Source organism: Terrapene carolina, unplaced genomic scaffold (assembly GCF_002925995.2).
Source record: "Terrapene carolina triunguis isolate 2854851 unplaced genomic scaffold, T_m_triunguis-2.0 Scaffold23, whole genome shotgun sequence".
Lineage (NCBI taxonomy): Eukaryota > Metazoa > Chordata > Testudines > Emydidae > Terrapene > Terrapene triunguis.
The window spans coordinates 18,146,947-18,170,369 of NW_020664374.1; the positions used below are offsets into that span (position 1 = coordinate 18,146,947).

At 50.5% G+C, this 23,423-nt stretch overlaps 1 protein-coding gene across 4 annotated transcripts in view; it reads right to left on the reverse strand.

Annotated features, from left to right (window-relative positions):
- Positions 1-23,423, reverse strand: part of LOC113405021 (sex comb on midleg-like protein 2) — a 114,417-nt gene that overhangs the window by 73,726 nt on the left and 17,268 nt on the right. For 3 of the 4 annotated variants that reach the window (XM_026649761.1, XM_026649758.1, XM_026649765.1), the window contains one exon: positions 12,257-12,327. In XM_026649761.1, coding sequence (XP_026505546.1) covers positions 12,257-12,327 — 71 coding nt within the window. Of the gene's footprint in view, positions 1-12,256; positions 12,328-23,423 lie in introns of those variants that run through there. The other variant, XM_026649768.1, reaches the window with a different exon arrangement.

Here is a 23,423-nt window from a genome sequence, read left to right on the forward strand (position 1 = left end):
TCTTCCTACGGTATTTTCCACTGCATGCCTCTGATGAAGTGGGTTTTAGCCCACGAAAGCTTATGCTCAAATAAATTTGTTAGTCTCTAAGGTGCCACAAGTACTCCTCATTCTTTTTGCTGATACAGACTAACACGGCTACCACTCTGAAACCTACAACCTAAAAGGATAACTCAAATGTGTGAACTGCTCCATTCATCTCAGTGGGTGTTCCCATACCCCTTCTGATGGTTTTAGAACCTGGGATATGTATAAAGTATGCCTGTTCTCAGCTTCCCACCCGATGGGGCAGAACTTCCCCAGATCCTGGCTGACGTGGGGGCCGGAAGGGGGCCTCAGACACTCATAAAAGAGTTAGCCCTCACCCAAACCTGACTCATGTAAGTGAGGGTGGGAGGAGATCCAACTGTTGTAGATGGGCATGGGGTCCCCAGATCCTGGCACATAAACAGGGGGCATAAGAGGGACTCAGACACCCCCAGAAGGGCAAAAGCCCCCCAGATATGAGCGCACACACTGAAGGGGTGAATATGAGGCTGACAAGTGCCCTTGCTCCTATTCTCCAAGTCCTCTTGCCACTCACTCCTCACTTCCCAGTATCCCATACTCCCCACACCCCTAACCCCCCATGCCTATCTCACCTGAGCCCCCAACTTCTCTCCATTCCCCTACCACCCCATTCCCAGTTATCCCCCACCCCAAATCCCCCTTCTCCTTGCCGCAGCTTCAAACCCCTCCCCTCATTCTTCCACTCCTTTGTCCCCTAATAACTGGCCCCTCCCAGAATGCAGTCACGTCCAATTTTTTCCCTAACTGCTTTGATTACAATCCCCCCCAAAATAGAATTGCCATCTATGACTCACAAATTATAACAGCCTCCAGCCCCTCAGTCCAAAACTCTTTGTCTTAGGTGGGGACTTGTGATTCACTTATCCTTAGTTATGTTAATTGAAGCATGAGTTCACAGCAACCAGATCCGTGATTCATCCAGTCATTACTTCCTCTCACTTTAACAGTACAAGGCAGCAGAAGGAAACTTTTTTGGTGGGGGAGAGGGGAGTTGGGAGTGGGGGAGAACTGTATCTCAAGAGCCTCTTGGTTAAATGACTCCAAATTTGGCTCACTAACACTATTCTGCACCTGCATACAAGGCAAACCAAATTTCAAAGCAATCAAACTTGCTAGTCGCATAGGCGCCAACTCCGTGGGTGCTCCAAGGCTGGAGCACCCATGGGAAGAAAATAATGGGAGCTCAGCACCCACCAGCAACCCCTCCGATCAGCTCCACCCTCTTCCCCACAGCGCCTCCCGCCTGCCAGCAGACCCTGCGGATCAGTTCCTCTCCCTCTCCCCAGTGCCTCCTGCCCGCCAGTGATCAGCTGTTCAGCGGCACGCGGGAGGCGCTGTGGGGGAGGAGCGGGGACAGGAAGAGGCAGAAGAGGGGTGGAATGGTGCGGGAAGAGGTGGGGTGGGCCCAGGGGCAGAGCCAGGGTCGAGCACCCCTAGGAACTCAGGAAGTCGGCACTCTGGCTAGTCAGATTTTAGAGCACTTACAAACGTCAAGCTTTAAAGCATATAAAATGGTTTCTATAACGGCACATGTACACTGTAAAAAATTTTCTTAAATACCATTCTAAGTTTGAGTCCCCCAAAGGCTTTGTGGGTGCCACATGCATTACCTTGAGCAAAACTCAACAGATTGAGCCCTCAACAGTTTGAACTTTACCTCTGCACACAAAAAAACCAAAACCCCTACTAGCTAGAAACTTTTGAAAAATGGCTTTTCCAGGGCTTATATATATCTCCATAATCCCTGCCTCAACTGACCCAACATTTGAGTCACTAACTATATCCTGTACCCTCCGGAGGTATACCAAATTAAAGTGGAATCTGACTAGGCATCTCAATTTTAGAAGACTTAGAAAAGTCGACCTTTAAACAGAAATCATGATGCAACCTTTACCATAGCAGCCTTACCGTGCCACTATAATCCAATAAAATCAAATTAGATATACACAAAGATCAGACACTAAATTAATGCTGTTAATTATAGTGGAGTGCCAAGTCCAATAGTCAAGGTTGAGCATCACTTTCTATTTAAAGGTCAACTCTTCAAAGTGCTCTAACATTTGCATGTTTACCCTGGTTGTCTTAAAATTTGCTATGTCTCATGGGGGTGCCTCCCTAAACAGTATTTTACAAAATCTAAAATTATTTGGATGCGCCTGAGCGTAACTTTGTCTGGAAAAAATACTGTGTAGGGGGTATGCGCCATCAGAGCTGCTATCTTCTCCTAGTTTCCCGGACGAGGTAATTGTTATCAGGAAGACCATTTTCATAGATAGATACATCAACCAACAGGTGGCCATGGGTTCAAAGGGCAGCCTAGTCAGTCCTTTCAGCACCAGGTTTATGTCCCACGTGGGAGCAGGAAGTCGAGGTTGTGGGAAATGGTTTACTACTCTTGAGGAACCTCTTAGTGGTTGGGTGCGACAACACTGAGCATCTCTCAAAAAGTTGGTGGAAAGCTGTTATGACTGCTAGGTGGACCTTAGAGAGCATAGAGATAGGCATGATTTCTTTAGGGTCAATGCATAGTCTAGGATATGAGAGTCTAGGCTAAGAGTTATCAATGTTGGGGAGATTTGCTGGATAGAACACCAATCCTGAAACCTGGACCATTTCTGCAGGTTAGTGCATCGAGTAGAGGACTTTCTACTGTGTAACAGAACCTCTTGTGCCTCTCTCGAAGAGGAGCTTTCTAGGCTTTGGAACCGAGCAGGAGCCATGCCTTGTGGCGGAGAATCCTGTCCTGCGAGAGGAGGTGCTGTACGTCCAGGAGAGGGATTGGCGGGCATGTCGTGAGCTGTGACAGGTAAGGAAACCAGGACTGCCTTGGCCAAGCCGGAGCAATCAGGATGACATGGGCTCCATTTTTTAATTTTTATCAGGACCTTCGCCAGTAGGGGAAACAGAGGAAAGGCATAGAGAATGTCTGTTCCATGGGATGTGGAGGGCATTGCCCAGGGAAGATTGACCCATCCCCACTCTGGAGCAGTAGCATGGACATTTCTTGTTCAGGTGAGTGGAAAACAGGTCTGTGGACAGTATCCCCCCATCACCTGAATATGTCGTGAAGTACTGTCAGGTCTATCTCCCACTTGTGGTCATGTGGGAATTTAAGACGGACATTGTCCGCTATCGAGTTTTGTGTGCCCGGGAGGTAAGCCGCAGACAGTGCAACGTTGTGGGAGATGCACCAATTCCATAGCCTGATTGCCTTGGTGCATAGGGAAGGTGACCCAGCTCCTCCCTGACGACTGATGTAGTACATAAAGGCTACATCAGGGATCGGCAACCTTTGGCATGCGGCCCGCCTGGGTAAGTCCCCGGGCGGGCCGGTTTGTTTACCTGCCGCGTCCACAGGTTTGGCCAATCGTGGCTCCCACTGGCCGCAATTCGCCACTCCAGGCCAATGGGGGCAGCGGGAAGCGGCACGGGCCGAGGGATGTGCTGGCTGTTGCTTCCTGCTGCCCCCATTGGCCTGGAGCGGCGAACCATGGCTAGTGGGAGCCGCGATTGGCCGAACCTGCGGACGCGGCAGGTAAACAAACCGGCCCGGCCCACCAGGGGGCTTACCCTGGCGGGCCACATGCCAAAGGTTGCCAATCCCTGGGCTATATTGTTGTTAGGATCTTTGTGTGTGATCCTGTGATCAGCGGGAGGAAATGGGCGCAGGTGTTCCTAACCACTCTTAGCTCAAGGAGATTGATGTGAAGGGACATCTCCATGGGTGACCACTTGCCTTGTGTTGTGAGGCCATTTAGATGCATCCACTCCCGTAAGTGATGCATCAATCATGATGAGCAACGATGGAGAGCTTTGGGAGAAGGGGATCCCTTTGCAAACGTTGCTTGGGCTCTTCCACCAGTCTAGGGAGTTTTTGACCCTGGTGGGAGGCGACAGGGATTTGTCCAGCCTGTCCCTGGTCTGTAGAACCACATTTGGAGACACTGCATATGAAGCCTGGCATGTGGTATTAACACCATGCTCACTGCCATGTGCCCCGGGAGTTGGAGGCAGAGTCTGGCTGATATTTGTGGGCTGCTTTAAACAGTGTCTAAGCGTGGCTAAGGACTGGAATCTGTGTTGAGTCAAGAGGGCTCTGGCCTGTAACAAGTCAAGGTCAGCCCCTATGAAATCCAGGTGTTGCACTGGAGTGAGGGTTGACTTCTGGGTGTTGATCTGTAGGACCAGATCTGTAAACAAGCATGTAGTCACTTGGGTTACTCGGTGAGCGTCCCGGAGAGATCTAGCTCTGAGTAGGCAATCGTCGAGATAAGGGTAAATCATTATCCCTTGAGATCATAAGTGAGTAGCCACCACCAAGAGAACCTTGGAAAATACTCTTTGAGACCAACGATAGCCTGAAGAGGAGCACTTTGTATTGGTAGTGGTCTTGTCGCAGGGTGAATCTGAGAAATCAGTAGGAAAATGTGTGTCCTGAAGGTCAAAGGCCAAAAACCAGTCTCCCTGTTCCAACACTGGAATGATCGTCAATAAAGTGGCCATCTTGAATTTTGCGCCTTGACAAATTTGCTGAGAGTTCTGAGGTCTAGTATGGGTCTCCAGCCTCCCTTCCTCTTTGGTATTAGGAAATAAGAGTAGAACCCTCTTCCTTGTTCTGGTTCTATGGCTCCTAACTGGAGGAGACAATCTACTTCTTGTTGTAGTATACTCTCATGAATGAGGAAAAGTGTTGTAGAGGAGGTAGGGAGGTAAAATGGATGGAGTACCTAGTACACGGTTCAATGTTATGCATTCGCAGGCACTGTGGAACACTCCCAATCAGTGGCCAAATGGGTGTGAAGCGTTGGTCAGCTGTATCAGTTGGAAAGAATAGTCTAGTGGCACCTTGACCTTCCCATCAAAACTGGTGTTTGGACATAGATGGCTGGGATGACAAAGATTGCGGGCCAAATTATTTGTGCTTGGGGAATTTCCCTTTTTTTCTTTGTGGCTCATAGTGGCGTTGAGGTTCATATTGGGACATGTATGGTCTATGCTGGGATTGGGGACTAAATTGTCTCTTTTGTCCCGGCATGTAGCTACCCAACGACCGGAAAGTAGTCCTGGAATCCTTCAGAGTGTGATGGGAGGCAGCAGGGTGATGGTGGCGGCAAGAGGCCGGCAGCGGTAACCATGGGTGGCCTTACCACGGTGGTGGGTCCATCTGCTTGTACAGGCCTTGTTAGTATTGAGCACCATATGGAGCCTGAGAGGAGTACTGTGATATCTCTTCCCCTGGCTCGCTGTATGAACTCTTGCTAGAGAGTAGGGGAGTGCAGGGGTCAGAAACGTGTCCATGGTAAAAATTTTGAGGTCCGTGGTAATTTTTCAAAAAATTGAATGACTGAATGACATAAACCGCCCCCCCCCCATGTCTGTCACTAAGTATGGTAATTTGGTCAAGTGTCCATTGCGCAACATGGTGGTGCCGAACCCTGGGGGAGTATGGCACGGCAGTGGTGACAATTCCCATGCCAAGCGGAGACTCGGTGCAGAGGTCCCGGTACCGAGAAATGGAGACCCCAGTACTTCCGATATATGGAGATCACTAGAATGGCAGAATTCTACCATTACCGATCGCCCCAGGGTGAGGTAGGGCAGAGATTTTGTCTGTACTGGCTGCTCTGTTGCCAGAGGAGGTGTCAATGATGGTACCGCTGACGATTCATGGACTGGGAGTGCCTTTTTAGCGGAATGCTTATTCCGGTCTGTCGGTGCTGATGACTCAGTGCCCATGCCCTTTGGTTCCAGGAGCATGTCAATGGTACTAACTGCTGACAGTTTCCATGAGCTAAGGGTACCAGACTGTGAGGGTCTCGGTGCCAACAGTGCCAAAGATACTGAGCAAGATGGAGATCACTTACGGCTATCTGGAGGCTCCCTTTGGGGACTTCCCACTCTCCGCTTAGATAACTTATGAGGGGGTCAGCAGTCTGTTTCTTTGATCCACAGCCATTAGATGTAGAGGGCTGTGGGGAAGACTCACGTCTGCCCGGGGACTCGCGGTGCAGGTCCTGTGAGGGTCTGAGAGCTGCCTCCATTAAGATGATCTTCTGCCTGAGCTCTCTGTCCTTACAGGAACGTGGCCGGAGTTGCTGACAGAGACCACACTTTTGATGGATGTGGCCCTCCCCGAGGCAGCGAATGCCGTGGGAGTGCTTGTCTGAAATCAGAATTGCCTCCTTATGAGTGAAGCACTTCTTAAAGCCGCTGAAATGGGCATGCCTGCTGTGGGGGAAGGGTCCCCGGTGGGGAGAAAAGTGGGAAAATAAAGTTTGTGGTTTTTGTTTGTTTTTATTTTTTATTTTTGTGTGGATAAAATAAAAGAGGGTAAAGAACAACTATAACTATAGTATACTAACAAACTAACTATATAAATGCGAATAGCGTATGATCCTAATGGACTGTGAGTAGCTCCGGATTAGCCAGGGCAGTTGAGAAGGAACTGACGAGGGTTAGCCTATGCGCACTGACTAGTCTCATGGCGCAGCATGAGGAGAGAGAGCTCATGCGCAGGCCTAAGAGACACTACTATCAAAGTTCTCCTGTCAGCAGCACAGGAATGCAAGCACACCTACAGTAGAGCACACATAAGGACACTACTCAAAGAAGAATTCAAACATGCTCTACGCAGAGGTGAGAATGGTTGCCGGCATATCGCTCCTTTTAACCTGAATGCTATCTCTTCTCCCTCTGCCCCTAGCACTGGGGGAGCCAGGTCTCTCTGGGGGGATCTGAGCCCTTCTCCATGCCCCCTTCTATGTCAGCTGGGATCTGGGGACCCCGCTCTCCGGAGGGGAGCTGAGAACAGCTATGCTCGGAGCATGCACCAAGCACACAGTGCTGAGACAGGGGTGAGGAGCTGAGAACAGGCGTGCTTCATACATGGCATACACTCACAAGCACTATGGGGGGCGGGGGGAGGGAGAGACTGGGGGATTTGAGCACACCTACTGACATTGAGCTGTTCACATATGTCAGAGCTATTGTTTCAGGTCCTATTCATCTCCAGAGGGTGTTCTTATTCAGAACATCTCATTAAGATGAATGGCCATTTCACACTTCTGTGAGGTAGATGGATGTGCAGAGCCCATTCTTCCTACAGTAGGCCCAGATTTTGGACAGGGTCTCTGAACTCTGCCCTTTCCTGCCTCCAGCTAGTACATGCATTTCTCAGAGTCCCACCACTTTCCCTACTATTGTCCCTCCAAGCTTTCCAGGAGCATGGAGTGGCAAAGAGGAGGATGGAACTGGTGTGTGGATGGGGGGGGGGGGGGGGGAGGGGACTCAAAGCAGCAGGAATGTGAGGGGGCAGGTTTCAAGCACTGGAGTGTGTGTCTAGGGAGTGTGGAGCAATTGGCATGATGGAGTGAAAGTTGGAGCAGTGGTAGTGGAATCTGAGTAGTTGGTGTACTATGGCATGGGAGATGGGTGCACTGAGGGTGCTATTGGAACAGTGCACAGCAGAGAGGGTTGGAGAGAAAGGGGTCAGAGCTATATAATGAGAGGCTTCTGTTCCAATCCCCCCCCCCAACCCCCAAATCCAACAATTAACTTTTTATTTCCTGGTTTTCAGAAGTTTAAATATAGTCCCTTCTCCACATTCTGTAAAGGCACACAGCACTACAGGGGAACCTTAACTCTGCACCAGCTAAGTTTTTGGGCACTTCAGTCTAAATGACTGAAGTAGCATTTAGCAAATTCTGAAACCATTACTTAGACATCTGACCAATGTAACAGCCTTTAGATTTTCAAAACACTGCACAAACGTTACCCTACTTTGATTTTGGCCACAAGAGACCTCCCAAAATATATAATACATTTCATTTTAATAATAAGGCATAGGTTCTTTGCATTGCCATACCCTTCCAGAGGGACTCCTCCAATTCCTAGCTAACCCAGTAGAAACCTGAGCCTTCAGCCTTTATATTACCATTGATGCAAAAAAAATCTTTGGCCCTCAGTGTATATTAGATAACCTATAGTCAAGTTATACATACTTTCTAAAGAAAATTATTTGGTCCAAATGTAAACACCATTTCTGTGAAGTGAGCCAGCCAAATTTCCAAACCTTTGCTTTGTTCAAGGGTCAACCATCTTACTTACAGACACAACCAAAACTCAGCTAACCATTTGTAGGAGCTGACGGCATTAGATTTCTGTGGGGCTGGTGGATTGGATATTGGTTGATACCAAATGAACAAATGTGATTACTGCACAATCTAACAGCTCTCTCTGAAAGACTCATAGACTCATAGACTTTAAGGTCAGAAGGGACCAATATGGTCATCTAGTCTGACCTCCCGCATGATGCAGGCCATAAATGTTGACCCCCCCACTTTCCCTTAACTCTGCTGTTGAAGTCTCCAGATCGTGATCTAAAGACTTCAAGTTGCGGAGAATCTTCCAGAGTTTCTGTTGAACTTCCAAATCAGGAACAGAGTTATTTAGGTGTACCAAAATAGTACACTCTACCATTACAGGACTGTGCAGATGCACACACAAGCAACATAGGCAGGGGCACCATTTAGGGAGAGTGGGGGGCACCCCTCCCCCAAGTTTCGTACAAGAGATCTGCTCAAAGCACACATCCCAGTCCCAGGTGGAGCTCTTAGCTGTAGCCCCATGAAGCCAGGTCCCCTCCTCCAGGAGCCAGTATTCTCCCGGTCAGTTTCTTCCACTATGCTAGCTCACCCATCCCACTGCCTCATCTGCCTCCACCAATCAGCAGCTGAGATTATACGGAGTGACAATCCTCCTAACCAACAGTAGCGAGGCAGTGAGCATGGCTTCTGGGGGTAGGGCAGGCAAGGAAGGGGTCAGTCAAGGTGGAGGGGAGCACGGGTTCCACAGTGGTGGTGGGGGAGCACAGGATACCCTGTAGTGAGGATGGGGAAGCATAGGGTCCCCCGTGGTGGTGGTGGGAAGGACAGGGCCCCCACTGGCAGAGGGGAGGCAGTGGGATGGGAAAGGGGAGTCAATCTCCAGGGGAAGGGAGAAGTGAGGACATAGGGCTGTGCCCTGAGGGAGGGGTCAGTGAGTGTGGAAGGAGCAGCTGAGGGAGGGGGAGCTGAAGAAAGGTGTGGGGGGGCTAGGAGCAGCTAAGTGGGTCTTGGGTCCCGTTTGCCCTCAGAGAAGCATGGAGCACCCTCAGCTCTCTCTGGGAAGAGACCAGGGACAGACCCTTCTGGTCCTGAGCTGTTACGTCCATTAGTGGTTGCAACTTCAAGGACAGCTGTGTGTCTGTGTTGTGCTGCAAACCCTGCCAGCAGGTGTTGAGCACAGGGGGATGATGGCTGTGCTGCTGGCCAACACCGAGATCGACCTGTACTCCATCAACATCCCACCCCCTAGGTAAGTCCCCTTTAACTACTACCAGTGGGCATCTCAACAGCTGACTAATGTTACAGTAGCACCCAAAGACCTTAATCAGTAGAGTCTCCCGTTGTGCTAAGCACAAACCATTAAGAAGGCCCAGTTTCTGCCCCACAGATCTCTATCTAATCCTTATAATTCCTATGGAAGGCAGGAAAGTATTATTATTCCCATTTTACAGCAATGGGAACTGAGGCACAGTGTCCAAACACAGACTTTCAAAAACATATATACAAATTCTAAATAATAAACAAGACTTAATTTTTTTCTCAACTTTAAAATGTGGAATTTTCTTGGCTTTGATTTTAAATATTCTCCTGTGAGAACTGCAATTCAAATCACTGTAGTGTTGTGTTTAAGACCCTTATGGAAAGTGACTTGAAAGTGTCAGTTTCTACCCTATTATTATTTGTAGTAGGGTAACACCACTAGAGCCCTAGGCAGGTGCCGTATAAACTCACGGGGTCTTGCCCTAGTAGGATGTTTCCAAAAGTTAAATGTTCAAAAGTCCAAGCTTGGTGAACTTCAAAAAGTAAGTAACCTAAATGATAGGAAGTAATCTAGATTTTTCTACAGTTGTTTCAATTGTTGTATTCAAGAATTAGTAAAGTAAGAATATACATTAAAATTTTAAACCTAACCAATGTCCCTTAAGTGACTTGACACAGGATGTCAGAATATGTTAGTATTTAAGCTGTGTGGGTCTAACATTTATTTAATTTTCTTTCTTTATATGGGAATTAGATACAGTGCTCTTGTCAGCTAATTTCTAAATTATCTGCAAAAAAGCTAGAGTTCTCAGGTTCCTAAGTAACCCCTGGAGTCACAGTTAAAGTTGCCCTATCCCCCACCAAAATCTGAAATGGCGACCATGAACACAGAAATATGGTACACCAAAAGCAATCTGAGTTAGTGAAAAGACCGTATATCACTCAACATCAGAAGAAGTGAGCAGCAGGAAAATTCCTTCTAAAACACGTGTTCTGGTTTGCGGGAGTGGAAGCTGTCACAGAGTGACTGGCCCTTTAAGGGCTGATGGGTCCAACCCCACCTGTGACACCAAGCTCACCTCCCCAAGTGAAGAAAATAAACAAAGTCACATGACAGGCAGGTCATGCAGCTAAAATCAGGCCTTCTGATATGGAGATAAAACCAGAAGCCTTGAGAGAGCCAAGAGAGACTATGAAGCAGGAAAAGAACCTGACTACTGGTGAGCTGGAGAAGCTGGTTTGAGCCATGGCACAGCCACAGGAAGGACGGTTGTGAAATCCTTAACCAGAGGTACGTGTTTGGTCCTGAGAGGCCAAAGGATACTTTATCAAGGCTTAATATCGATTTACTTACTTTAAATACTCTGGGCTGTGAACAAGCTGTCTGGAAGAAGAAAGAGGGAAATGAGAATGGCATGCCTTGGACTTCAGTGGCCTCACAGGCTGGGCTTAAGCTGACAGATGAGCAAGAGCATTAAGACACCATTGAACTCCAAAAAAATAAACACACCAAAAAACAGAATACACCAAAGCCTGAGTTCTCTCACTGGAAATATTTGCTTATTGCCTGGAAACATTTCTGAAACTTCAACATTGGAAGGATGGATAAAATTATCTTCTCCCCAACAAAAAATGCAAGAGAAAACTCCGTGATATGTTTTATTGATTACCTTTTATGACACTTCAATATGGGTTTAATTTCCAAAATACAAGATTGGCATGACACTTTCCAGTAATCAGAACAGGTATACCTGTGTGTTGTGGCAATGTTTAATTGAAATATGCATAACAAAATTCTCAAACTTCCTGTAATGCAATTTTAATTAAATTTCTCAAGAGAAAGTTCTTAAGGGTACAAAACATACCAAATGATTTCACAGTTATTTTAATAATTTATATTGGTTGATATGTTCTTATACTAACTCTTGTTAATTCTGTTGGGGGGAAAGCTGCAGCAGCCACCATACTGTTTGTGTCCTGTTCAGAGGTTCAATTCTGTATGGCTACTTCAGAATGATGCTGGAGACTCAGGGTATGTCTACACATACCCGCTGGTTCGGCGGCAAGCAATCGATCTTCTGGGATCGATTTATCGCGTCTTGTCTGGACGTGATAAATCGAACCCAGAAGTGCTCGCCGTTGACTCCAGGAATCCTGCTCGGCGAGAGGAGTACGCGGAGTCGACGGGGGAGCCTGCCTGCTGCGTGTGGACCGCGGTAAGTTCGAACTAAGGTACGTCGACTTCAGCTACGTTATTTACGTAGCTGAAGTTGCGTACCTTAGTTCGAATTGGGGGGTTAGTGTAGACCAGGCCTCAGAGTGCTGGGAGCCTGCACAGTGCAGTTGGGAGGTTCAGAAAATTAAGGGACAAGTGCTAAATAAGTTCTACTATAGATGGGCAAATGAGGAATTTGGGCAAAGGGTAGCAAAAGGCACTACTCTGACCCTCAGCCACATTTTAAATTCTTGCTCTGAACCATGGAGAGACAGGCTAAAGCTGTTCAAAAAGAGCTGTTAAAACTTTAAACCTTGACAAGATTTCCTATTTTTCCACTAGCCTTGTTCTTGAAGGACAGCTCCAATATTTTTGATCAACCTTTCAAAGAAAATTTGACTTGAGGCAGAGACCAAGCACAGAAAACTTTAGCTTAAATGGTTAAGGTTTGCCAAAGTTATAAGCAAATGAGAACAGGAGGTTAACAAAGGGAAGCCATAGGCACCCATAATATAAGGCTTGCTATTGGTCCCCTTAAGACACACACACACACACACACACACACACACAGAACACAACCACATTTACATAAAAGAATTCCGTGTACCTGTCTGAAACAATGTGGAGGAGCAGCTAGCGATCCAGTCTCTTTCAAGTAATTATCCCACTTAAAGTGTTCTAGAAGAGATAAAAAGAAAAAAGTTAGACAACTCTTAAGGGAATGTATTGAGCAAACTTTTAGGGGGAAACAGCTGTTTAGGTGAACTCTAATTCTAGCCTTTTTAAAATAAGTTCTAAAAAGTGAATTCCTCTTGTGTGAAAGATACAAGACTGACAGCCTTTGAGAGACTTTAAAAACTTCGTTAATCCATAGGAAAGACACACCACAAACGGATTCAGTACACAGCTTCAACATAAAGAACTGGAGTACTTGTGGCACCTTAGAGACTAACAAATTTAGTTGAGCATAAGTTGTAGCCCACGAAAGTACTCCTGTCCTTTTTGCGGATACAGACTAACACAGCTGCTACTCTGAAACCAGCTTCAACATATTTCATCAGCAGTGAGGAAGGATGGTCCAGTGGTTAGGATGCTAGGCTGGGAATCACTAGAGCGGGATTCGATGTGCTGCTCCACCAGAGACTTCTTGTGTGACCTTTTGCAAGCCTTTGTGCCTCAGTTCCACATCTGTAAAACGAGAATAGTAGCATGTCCTATGCTGGAGGAGTGAGGATAAATATGTTAAAGATTGTGAGACAGTCATATTCTATAGTCATATACTCTATATCCAGGACCATGTAAGCACTTTTAATAAAGAGTGTGCACATCAAGACGACGACTTGTGCAGTAGAATCAACTAGTACCTTGACCCCAGTACAAACCAGAACGGGTCTGGTGTTTAGTGCAATCTGTGAACATGACCCTAGCGCCACAACTAGAATCCATGAATTTCTGGTTCCCTGTCCTACATTTGATCTAGACGAGGCTGCCTTTCCAACCAAATATGCAAATATTTTGCCTTAACACTTAGCAACAGAATCAAATGACACTTCATACATCACCAGGCTTTGCAAATTCTTCACTAATTTTTAGACTGCTGTTCAAAGGGCTAGAAAAATGTAGTTATATGAGTTAATCAATCAATATGAAATACTATATGGCCAATGATCCAAATAAGCATGGCTTAAGTGGATACAAGTCACAAAAAAACACGAGAACTAAAATAGTACAGCGCACATTTTGCTTCTACACTGAAATTGTCTACAATCTTTAAGTTGATGTATCTAAAAACAGGAAAGAGAAGCAACAGTCATCTTGTCCATCACCTCTTCACAAAGTTTAAATGAGAACATAAATGGTGTAATGGTGCCACCTAGTGGCTCAATAAACAACAGCTATCAAAGTGTTTGCGTCAAAAAAAAAAAATCTTAGTTTTAGACAGATAGTAAAATCAAATCAAATTGTCTTCTGGGAACTGGCATCAATGAAGTTATTTGGCTACATTTATAACTAAACATTAAACACACAGCTCCAATTAAAGAAGGAAAACAGAAAAATATCCCAAAACCAATCCTTTTCCTAAGCAACAAAAACACACAAATGACAAAAAAATTTTCAGTGTTGCCCTGAAAGATACCAGTGATGTTCATCAATGACTGTCCCATGGGAGAATATTCCAGAAGCACTAGCCTTTGATAGGAAAGGCCTTGGCTAATATCCTCAAGATATTATCTCTGCATAGTCAGCATTTCCCAAATGATCACAGCTATAGTAGCTGTAAATTGATGGGATGACTCAGAAGCAAAATGAGGGAGCCAAGAAAGGTCTTTTCCTCAGAGGATCATGTTTACAGTAAGTAAACAAAATAAGGCTACATAAAACGAAAACTTCACAGGTAGCTATAAGGAAGAGCGCTTTCACTGGCCATTGAGGAAGTCTGCAGTTTCATTCACCTGCAGATCATTTACCTGAATAGCTGGATTTATCTATAAACTCCTTTCCTCACAGTCTGAAGTTGGCATTAGGTTTCCTTCATTTGTGAGCATAGATCAAAACTGAGGTAAATTAAAGCTAAACTCGTTCACAACTAATACTTAATACTGTGCAATTTATTTCATGAAGAGAATATGAAGCGGCAGAAAGGGGACGTGTGTGTCTACGGCAACAGTCACATGAGAAAATAATGCTCTTAACAAAAAAAAGCTTCTCTATATCCAGTGAAAGATCATTTGTAGATAAAAAACTAATGCTATTTTCTGAAAATATACACCAATCTGAGGCTCTAGTATTGGAGAGAATTTTAGGAATGGAGGTAGAATAAAACCTCAACCTACAGGAAAATTAGCTCACAACAAACAATTTAATATAAAATTTTTTTCTTCTATATTACCCCAATTCAAGATACAGGTAATTTTATGCTGAATTATCAGAGACAGTAAGAAAACAAATGTAGTGTACTACCGATTTGGCCAGTACTGCTAATACTATCCTTTCAAAGGTTTAGACCAGGGGTGGGGAACCTTTTTTCTATCAGGGGCCATTGACACACACAAAAAATCAGTTGCAGGCCACAAATAGCCCCGCAGGGAGGTGTGGAGGCTCGGGGCTTTCCCTAAGCGGAGCGAGCCAGTGCTCCTGGCTCTAACCCTGCGGGGGGAGAGGGGGAGGGGGAGGCTCAGGGCTTCCCTCGGCTCTGGGATGGGGCCAGAAATGAGGGGTTCAGGGTGTGGGAGGGGGCTCCAGCCTGGAGCAGGGCGTTGGGATGCGGAAGTGGGTGAGGGTTCCAGCTGGGGGTGCAGGATCTGGGCTGGCTGGGGATGAGGAGTTTCGGGTACAGGAGGGGGCTCCGGGCTGTGGCCAAGGGATCTGGAGTGCGGGGGGGGCTCAGGGCTAGGGCAGGGGGTTGAGACGCGGGTGGGGGTGCGGGGTCTGGGAGGGAGTTTGGGTGCGGGGTGGTGCTGGGGTGTGGGGTCTGGGAGGGAGTTAGGGTGCGGCAGGCTCTGGCCAGCTTTCAGTTGGCGGTGCAGTGGCTCCTCGCTGCACTTGGAAGCAGCCGGCATGTCCGGCCCCTAGGCGGAGTCACAGCCAGGGGGCTCTGCGCAGTGTGTGCTGCCCATGCCCCCAGGCGCTGCCCCCACAGCTTCCATTGGCCGCGGTTCCCAGCCAATGGGAGCTGCAGAGCCAGCGCTGGGGTCAGCACATGGAGCTTCCTGATCGTCCCTCCGTCTGGACGCTGTGGGCGGGGGCGCCGAGGCTCGGGGCTTCCGGCCTGCGGCATGGAGACTTGTCGCTGACCGGATTAAATTAAGCAGTGGGCCGGATCCAGCCCGCAGGCCAGAGGTTCCCCACCCCTGGTTTATACAGACTGGTTTTTAGAACTGGCAGCCATGTTGAAGTTTTGTCTTCTGTTTTATTTCAGTTATTGAACTCTTGGCCATAGACTGAACTGTGAACGTTCGTGCACTGCGGTTAGTCAGCAATAGCATCATTGGTAGCCCGTTATCAATACTGCAATCAATGGATTAGGCAATATCATCCCCTCATGATTGTCCTGCTCGTCTGAAAAAACTACACAAACTGGATATCTCCAATGACAATGTTTATTACAGGTGTTCTCAAACTGGGGGTCATGACCCCTCAGGGGGTCACAAGATTATTACATACAAACCCCACTTTGCCTCCAGCATTTATAATAGTGCTAAATAGAAAAAAGTGTCAGCAATTGTGCCAACTACAGAGGAATCACACTTCTGTCGGTGCCAGGGAAGGTCTTCAACCGAGTCCTCTTAGAGAGAATGAAGGATGCCGTCGATCCACAGCTACGAGATGAGCAAGCAGGTTTCCGGCAAAATAGATCATGCGTGGACCAGATAGCAACACTCCGCATCATAGTCGAGCAGTGTATGGAGTGGAACTCCTCGTTGTACATCAATTTTGTTGACTATGAGAAAGCATTCGATAGCGTGGATCGAGAGACTCTCTGGAAGCTCCTTCGGCACTTTGGCATCCCAGCAAAGGTGGTCAACCTGATTAAGAACTTATATGACGGCACACACTGTAGAGTGATCCATGGAGGGCAGCTTACAAACAGCTTCCAGGTGCGAACCGGAGTCAGACAAGGATGCTTGTTGTCACCATTTTTCTTTCTCCTTGTCATTGATTGGATTATGAAGACATCCACTTATGAGCGTAGGAATGGAATCCAGTGGACGTTGTGGACCCAGCTTGATGACCTGGACTTTGCCGATGACCTTGCACTCCTTTTGCATAGCAAACAGCAGATGCAAGAGAAGACCAACGTAGTGGCAGCCACGTCATCACAGGTTGGCCTCAACATCCACAAGGACAAGACCAAGATCCTCAAGATTAACTCCATCAGTAATGACCCAGTCACACTGAATGGAAGCCCTCTGGAAGAAGTGCAGTCCTTCACCTACCTAGGCAGCATCATCGACCAACAGGGTGGCACGGACGCAGACATCAAAGCAAGGATCGGTAAGGCAAGAGCAGCTTTCTTACAGCTCAAGAACATCTGGAGCTCTAGAGAGCTGTCTTTGGCAACAAAGATTAGACTGTTCAACTCCAACGTGAAATCAGTCTTATTATATGGAGCTGAAACCTGGAGGATAACTAAAACAACCACCAGGAAGATCCAGACCTTCATAAATAGTTGCCTTAGAAGGATTTTCCAGATCCGCTGGCCAGACACCATCAGCAACATCTATCTCTTGGAGAGGACCCGTCAACTTCCAGCAGAGGAAGAAATTAGAAGGAGAAGGTGGGGTTGGATAGGACACACACTACGCAAGCAGCCAACCAACATCACTAGACAGGCATTGCGGTGGAACCCCCAAGGCAAGCGGAAAAGAGGCCGTCCAAGAAACACCTGGCGACGCGACCTTCAGGCTGATAGCATAAAAATGGGCTATACCTGGAACCAGCTAGAGCAAATGGCCCAGGATAAAGGACTCTGGAGATCTGTGGTTGGCGGCCCATACCCTGATTGGGGTGACGGGCATGAGTGAGTGAGTGAGTGTTCTCAAACTGGGGGTCATGACCCCTCAGGGGGTCACAAGATTATTACATACAAACCCCACTTTGCCTCCAGCATTTATAATAGTGCTAAATAGAAAAAAGTGTCGCACTCAGAGGCTTGCTGTGTGAAAGGGGTCACCAGTACAAAAGTTTGAAAACCACTGGTTTATTATAAAAGACGGTTACTCACCGTTGTAACTGTTGTTCTTCGAGATGTGTTGCTCATATCCATTCCAGTTAGGTGTGTGCGCGCCGCGTGCACGATCGTCGGAAGATTTTTACCCTAGCAACACCCGGTGGGTCGGCTGTGGAGCCCCCTAGAGTGGCGCCGTTATGGCGCTGGATATATACCCCAGCCGACCCAGCGCCCCCTCAGTTCCTTCTTGCCGGCTACTCCGACAGTGGGGAAGGGGGGCGGGTTTGGAATGGATATGAGCAACACATCTCGAAGAACAACAGTTACAACGGTGAGTAACCGTCTTTTCTTCTTCGAGTGCTTGCTCATATCCATTCCAGTTAGGTGACTCCCAAGCCCCACCTAGGTGGCGGGGTCGGAGTGAGACATTGCTGTGTGCAGAACCGCTGACCCGAAAGCAGCGTCGTCTCTGGATTGTTGCACCAGCGCATAGTGAGTAGCAAATGTGTGGACCGATGACCACACTGCAGCTCTACAAATGTCCTGGATCGGTACTTGAGCCAGGAAGGCAGTCGAGGAGGCCTGGGCCCTCGTGGAATGAGCGGTGAGGCGTGGCGTCGGTACACCGGCCAGGTCGTAGCAAGCACGAATACAGGACGTGATCCAAGTGGATAGGCACTGAGAAGAGACCGGTGAGCCTTTCATCCGGTCGGCCACCGCAACGAAGAGTTGCGTCGTCTTCCTAAATGGCTTTGTACGGTCAATATAGAAAGCCAGGGCCCTGCGTACGTCCAAAGAGTGTAAACGCTGGTCTTGACGAGTAGCGTGAGGTTTCGGATGGAAGACCGGGAGGAAAATATCCTGGTTCACGTGGAAAGGTGACACCACCTTTGGCAGAAAGGCAGGATGGGGGCGAAGCTGCACCTTGTCCTTGTGGAACACCGTGTAAGGGGGCTCGGATGTCAGCGCCCTGAGTTCCGAGACGCGTCGTGCTGAGGTGATGGCTACCAGGAAGGCTGTCTTCCAAGATAAGTACAGGAGCGAGCAGGTAGCCAAAGGTTCAAACGGAGGCCCTGTGAGCCTGGAGAGGACGAGGTTGAGGTCCCACGTTGGAACCGGCTGTCGCTGCTGTGGGTACAGCCGGTCTAAGCCCTTGAGGAATCTAACGACCATCGGGTTCGAGAAGACCGAGGACGTGAGTTCCCCTGGGTGGAAAGCGGAAATAGCGGCGAGGTGAACCCTAATTGAGGATGTTGCCAAGCCTTGCTGTCTGAGGGACAGGAGGTATTCCAGTATCAAGGGGATAGGAGCCTGCGAGGGAGACGTAGCTCGTTGCTCACACCAGCAGGAGAACCTCTTCCACTTGGCTAAATACGTGGTCCGCGTAGAGGGCTTTCTACTTCCCAGCAGGACCTGTTGGACGGCCTGCGAGCATTGCCGCTCTGAGCGACTCAACCATGAAGCATCCACGCCGTGAGGTGGAGCGACTGCAGGTCGGGGTGACACAGCCGGCCGTGGTCCTGAGAGATGAGATCCCGACTCAAGGGGAGCGTGATCGGCCTCTGTACTGACAGCTCTAGAAGTGTGGTGTACCAGTGCTGTCTCGGCCAAGCGGGAGCGACCAGAATTACCCGTGCATGGTCCCTGCGGATCTTGAGCAGCACCCTGTGGACCAGCGGGAATGGGGGAAAGGCGTAGAACAGATGGTCTTTCCATGCCATGAGGAAGGCGTCCGACCGAGAGCCCGGGGCTCGACCGTGTAGGGAGCAGAATGCCTGGCACTTCCTGTTGGCCCGAGATGCGAACAGGTCGATCTGGGGAAACCCCCACCTCTGGAAAACGGAATAGATGATGTCCGGGCGAATCGACCACTCGTGCGTTTGGAAGGACCTGCTGAGACGGTCTGCCAGCGTATTCTGGACTCCAGGCAGGAATGACGCCGTGAGATGTATCGAGTGGGCGATGCAAAAGTCCCACAGGCGAATGGCCTCTTGGCATAGGGGAGATGAGCGGGCTCCGCCTTGCTTGTTGATGTAAAACATGGCCGTGGTGTTGTCGGTGAGAATCAGCACGCAACGGCCCTGTAGGAAGTTGAGGAAAGCCTGGCAAGCCAGGCGCACTGCCATCAGCTCTCGGACGTTGATGTGCAGGGCTAGTTGGGACGCCGACCACAGGCCTTGGGTATGATGCTCCCCCAGGTGAGCGCCCCATCCTAGAGATGAAGCGTCCGTAACTAGGTGGAGGGAGGGCTGTGGGGCGTGAAAGGGTACTCCTGCACAGACCGCAGTGCGATCCGTCCACCATGTGAGGGAGGCCAAGACTGCGGTCGGAACCGTGACCACTACGCTCAGGTCGTCTCGATGAGGACGGTAAACCGATGACACCCAAGTCTGCAATGGGCGAAGTCGCAGTCTGGCGTGCCTGGTTACGTAGGTGCACGAGGCCATGTGGCCCAAGAGGGCAAGGCATGTCCTTACGGTGGTAGTTGGAAAGGCCCTGAGTCCTTGAATGGCGCTTGAAATGGTATGAAAGCGGCTGTCTGGCAGGATGGCTCGGGCATGTCTGGAGTCCAGGATTGCTCCAATGAACTCTATTCTTTGAGTTGGTACTAGAGTGGACTTCTCTCTGTTGAGTAGAATGCCCAGCTCGTGGAAAGTGCGTGTCACTATGTGGACATGGGCCTGCACTTGGTCTCTGGTGCGGCCGCGTACCAGCCAGTCGTCCAAGTACGGGAACAGCTGTATCCCTTGTCGACGAAGGAAGGCCGCGACGACTGCCAGACACTTTGTGAACACCCTGGGAGCCGAGGACAAGCCGAAGGGAAGGACTGCGAATTGGTAGTGCACCCTGTTTACTACAAATCGCAGGAAGCGCCTGTGAGGCGGATAAATCGCTATGTGGAAATAAGCGTCCTTCATGTCGAGGGCGGCGAACCAGTCTCCAGGATCCAGTGAAGGGATGATGGTCCCCAATGATACCATGCGGAACTTCAACTTTACTATGAATTTGTTGAGCCCGCGCAAGTCTAAGATGGGCCTTAGACCCCCTTTTGACTTGGGTATCAGGAAGTAGCGGGAGTAAAACCCCCTGCCCCTTAGCTCCGATGGAACCTCCTCTATGGCCCCCATAGCGAGGAGCCCAAAAACCTCCTGTGTAAGGAGTTGCTCGTGAGAAGGGTCCCTGAAGAGGGACGGGGAGGGGGAGTGGGAGGGGGGGGGGCGAGGAAAACTGGAGGGCGTATCCCCTTTCCACCGTGCGAAGGACCCAACGGTCCGAGGTTATACGGGACCAAGCACGGTGGAAGCGGGAGAGGCGGTCCCGGAAAGGGGGAGTCGGATCCTGGGTACCGGTCGTGGTGCCGTCCTCGACCGCACCTTCAAAAGGCTTGTCTAGGCCCTGAAGGTGGCCTAGACTGGCCCTGGTTCTGACCGGGTTGAGGGCCGGTCGACCTTCTCCTACCACCTCGACCCCGCCTCCTAGCAAAGTCCTGTCTTGGACGAGGCGGGGGAGGGTAGAACCGCTGAGGCTGCGGCCTGAAGGGCCTGCGCTGAGGCCCTGGGACATGCATCCCCAGGGAGCGCATCATTGTCCGGGAGTCTTTGAGGTTTTGGAGCCTCGAGTCTGTTTTCTCCGAAAAGAGGCCCTGGCCCTCAAACGGTAGATCCTGCAGGGTCTGCTGCAGTTCCGGAGGCAAGCCCGACACCTGGAGCCAGGAGATTCGGCGCATTGCTATCCCCGACGCCAGGGTCCTAGCGGCCGAGTCCGCTATATCGAGGGACGCCTGTAGGGAGGTGCATGCCACCCGCTTGCCCTCCTCTACCAGGGCCCCAAACTCGTCCCTCGAGTCCTGGGGAACCAGTTCTTTAAATTTCCCCATCGAGGACCACATATTGAAGCCGTAGCGGCTCAGTAGCGCCTGCTGGTTCGCTGCCCGCAATTGCAGTCCGCCAGCCGAATACACCTTGCGTCCGAACAAATCGAAGCGCTTAGCGTCCTTCGATTTGGGCGCAGCGGCCTGCTGGCCATGGCGCTCCCGTGCATTCACTGAGGAAACCACCAGTGAGCACGGTTGGGGGTGAATGTACAGATACTCATGATCCTTTGATGGGACAAAGTATTTTCTCTCAACCCCTCTGGCCGTGGGTGGAATAGAGGCCGGGGTCTGCCAGATAGTAGTGGCGTTGGCCTGGATGGTGCGGACCAGCGGTAATGCCACCCTGGATGGAGCATCCGCTGAGATGATCTGCACTATCGGGTCATGGACCTCCGCAACCTCCTCCACCTGGAGGTCCAGATTGCGAGCCATGCGCCGCAGTAGGTCCTGGTGGGCCCGAAGGTCTATCGGGGGCGGCCCGATGGACGACGTGCCCGCTACGGCCTCATCAGGAGAGGACGAGGAAGATGCCCCCGGTGGCAAGGGGTCCAATGGTTGGTCCTGCTCCAGGTGCTCCTGGTGTTGGGCATCTCCTGCCCCCTGGTCAGGGGCCTCTGCAGGTGCGGGCACTGGAGCCGCCACGTCCCTTGGAGGAGGGCGGGAGATGGTAGACTCCGGGGCCCTGGTGTCCGAACGGCCAGAGCGGGAAGCCGACAGGGGAGCTCCCTGAGCTTGGTGGTAGGCCCAAGGAGTCCAAAAGGACCAATGCGCAGGCCCTTGCATCGGGTCCTCGGTCTCCTGCAGGTGGCCGGGCTCCACCGTCTCAGATGACCGGGACGCCGATCTCGACGGCCACGGCGGTGCCGAACCCGATGCCGTCGGCACCGGATGGTACGGTGCCGATCGGTGCCGACCGTAAGGGGACCTGTCCCTGCGTTGTTCCGTCGAACGGTGCCGGGACCTGGACCGGTGCCGATAGTCCCTCCGGTGCCGGGATCCCGATCTGGAACGTGACGACGATCTGGAGGAGGCGTGGTACCGGGAGCGGCCTCTCGAGCCCGAGCGGCGCTCATACCGGTGCCGGGAGCTGCGCCTCGACCCCGATCGGTGCCGGTCGTCACGGCGGTGCCGGGATGTTGAACGGCGCCGCGAGGAAGATCTGGGCCGCGAGTACGACCGGTGCCGAGGTGACCCTCGGCGCCGGGACTCCGAGCGGCGTCGGGACCTGCTTCGGGATCTGGAGCGGTGCCGAGAGACTCGTGCTGGCGACGGTGGGCGCACCAGGGCAGGCTTGCCTCTGGACTGCAGCACGCGTGGAGCCACCGGTGCCGGGAGTTGCGACGGCGCCGGCTCCGTGAGGGCGATCAGGTCTCTCGCCGTGGCAAAGGTCTCCGGGGTGGAAGGGAGACAAGGTTCCACCACCAGCCTTGGTGGTGAAACAGTCCGCACCGGACTCAACGGCCTCGGTGCCGGAGTCGACGGTGTGGCCGCCTGTCTTTGGCGGTCCAGCTGCGGACGCGGCTCTACCCCCGGCACCGGGGGAGCCTGTATCTTCGCGGCAGCAGCGTCCCGTGTCTTAGCGGTCTTCTTATGGCCCGGCGAAATGGATCGGTGCCGAGGCTCTTTGGGCGGGCGCGGTGCCGACGTCGGTCGGTGCCGGACAGTCTTTTCTGCCGCACCGGTCGGGCCCGCCGGGGCGCTGCGCACCGAAGCGCTCGGTGCCGGGACAGGGCGCGCCGAGGGAGGATCCGGACTCAGCGCCGCCTCCATGAGGAGCTGTCGGAGCCTAAAGTCCCGCTCCTTCCTTGTCCTCGGCTTGAAGGCCTTGCAGATAGGGCACTTATCTGCTGGATGAGTCTCTCCCAGGCACTTCAAGCAGGAGCTATGCGGGTCGCTAGTTGGCATGTGCTTCCCGCAGGACGCGCACGGCTTAAAGCCAGGAGCCTTGGGCATGGGCCCGGCTGCGCGCCGGGGGGAAAAGGGGAAAAACACCCCCTAAACCCCCGATAACAACTTATAACTATATATATATACACTATACCTAACTACTAACTAACTTGAACAACTATCTATATAACTAAATACAACAAGAGCAAAGAGAAGCTAGGGAGTGTGGAGATCAGCTAAGCCGCGCTCCACAGTTCCAACGACCGTCAGGGGCGGTAAGAAGGAACTGAGGGGGCGCTGGGTCGGCTGGGGTATATATCCAGCGCCATAACGGCGCCACTC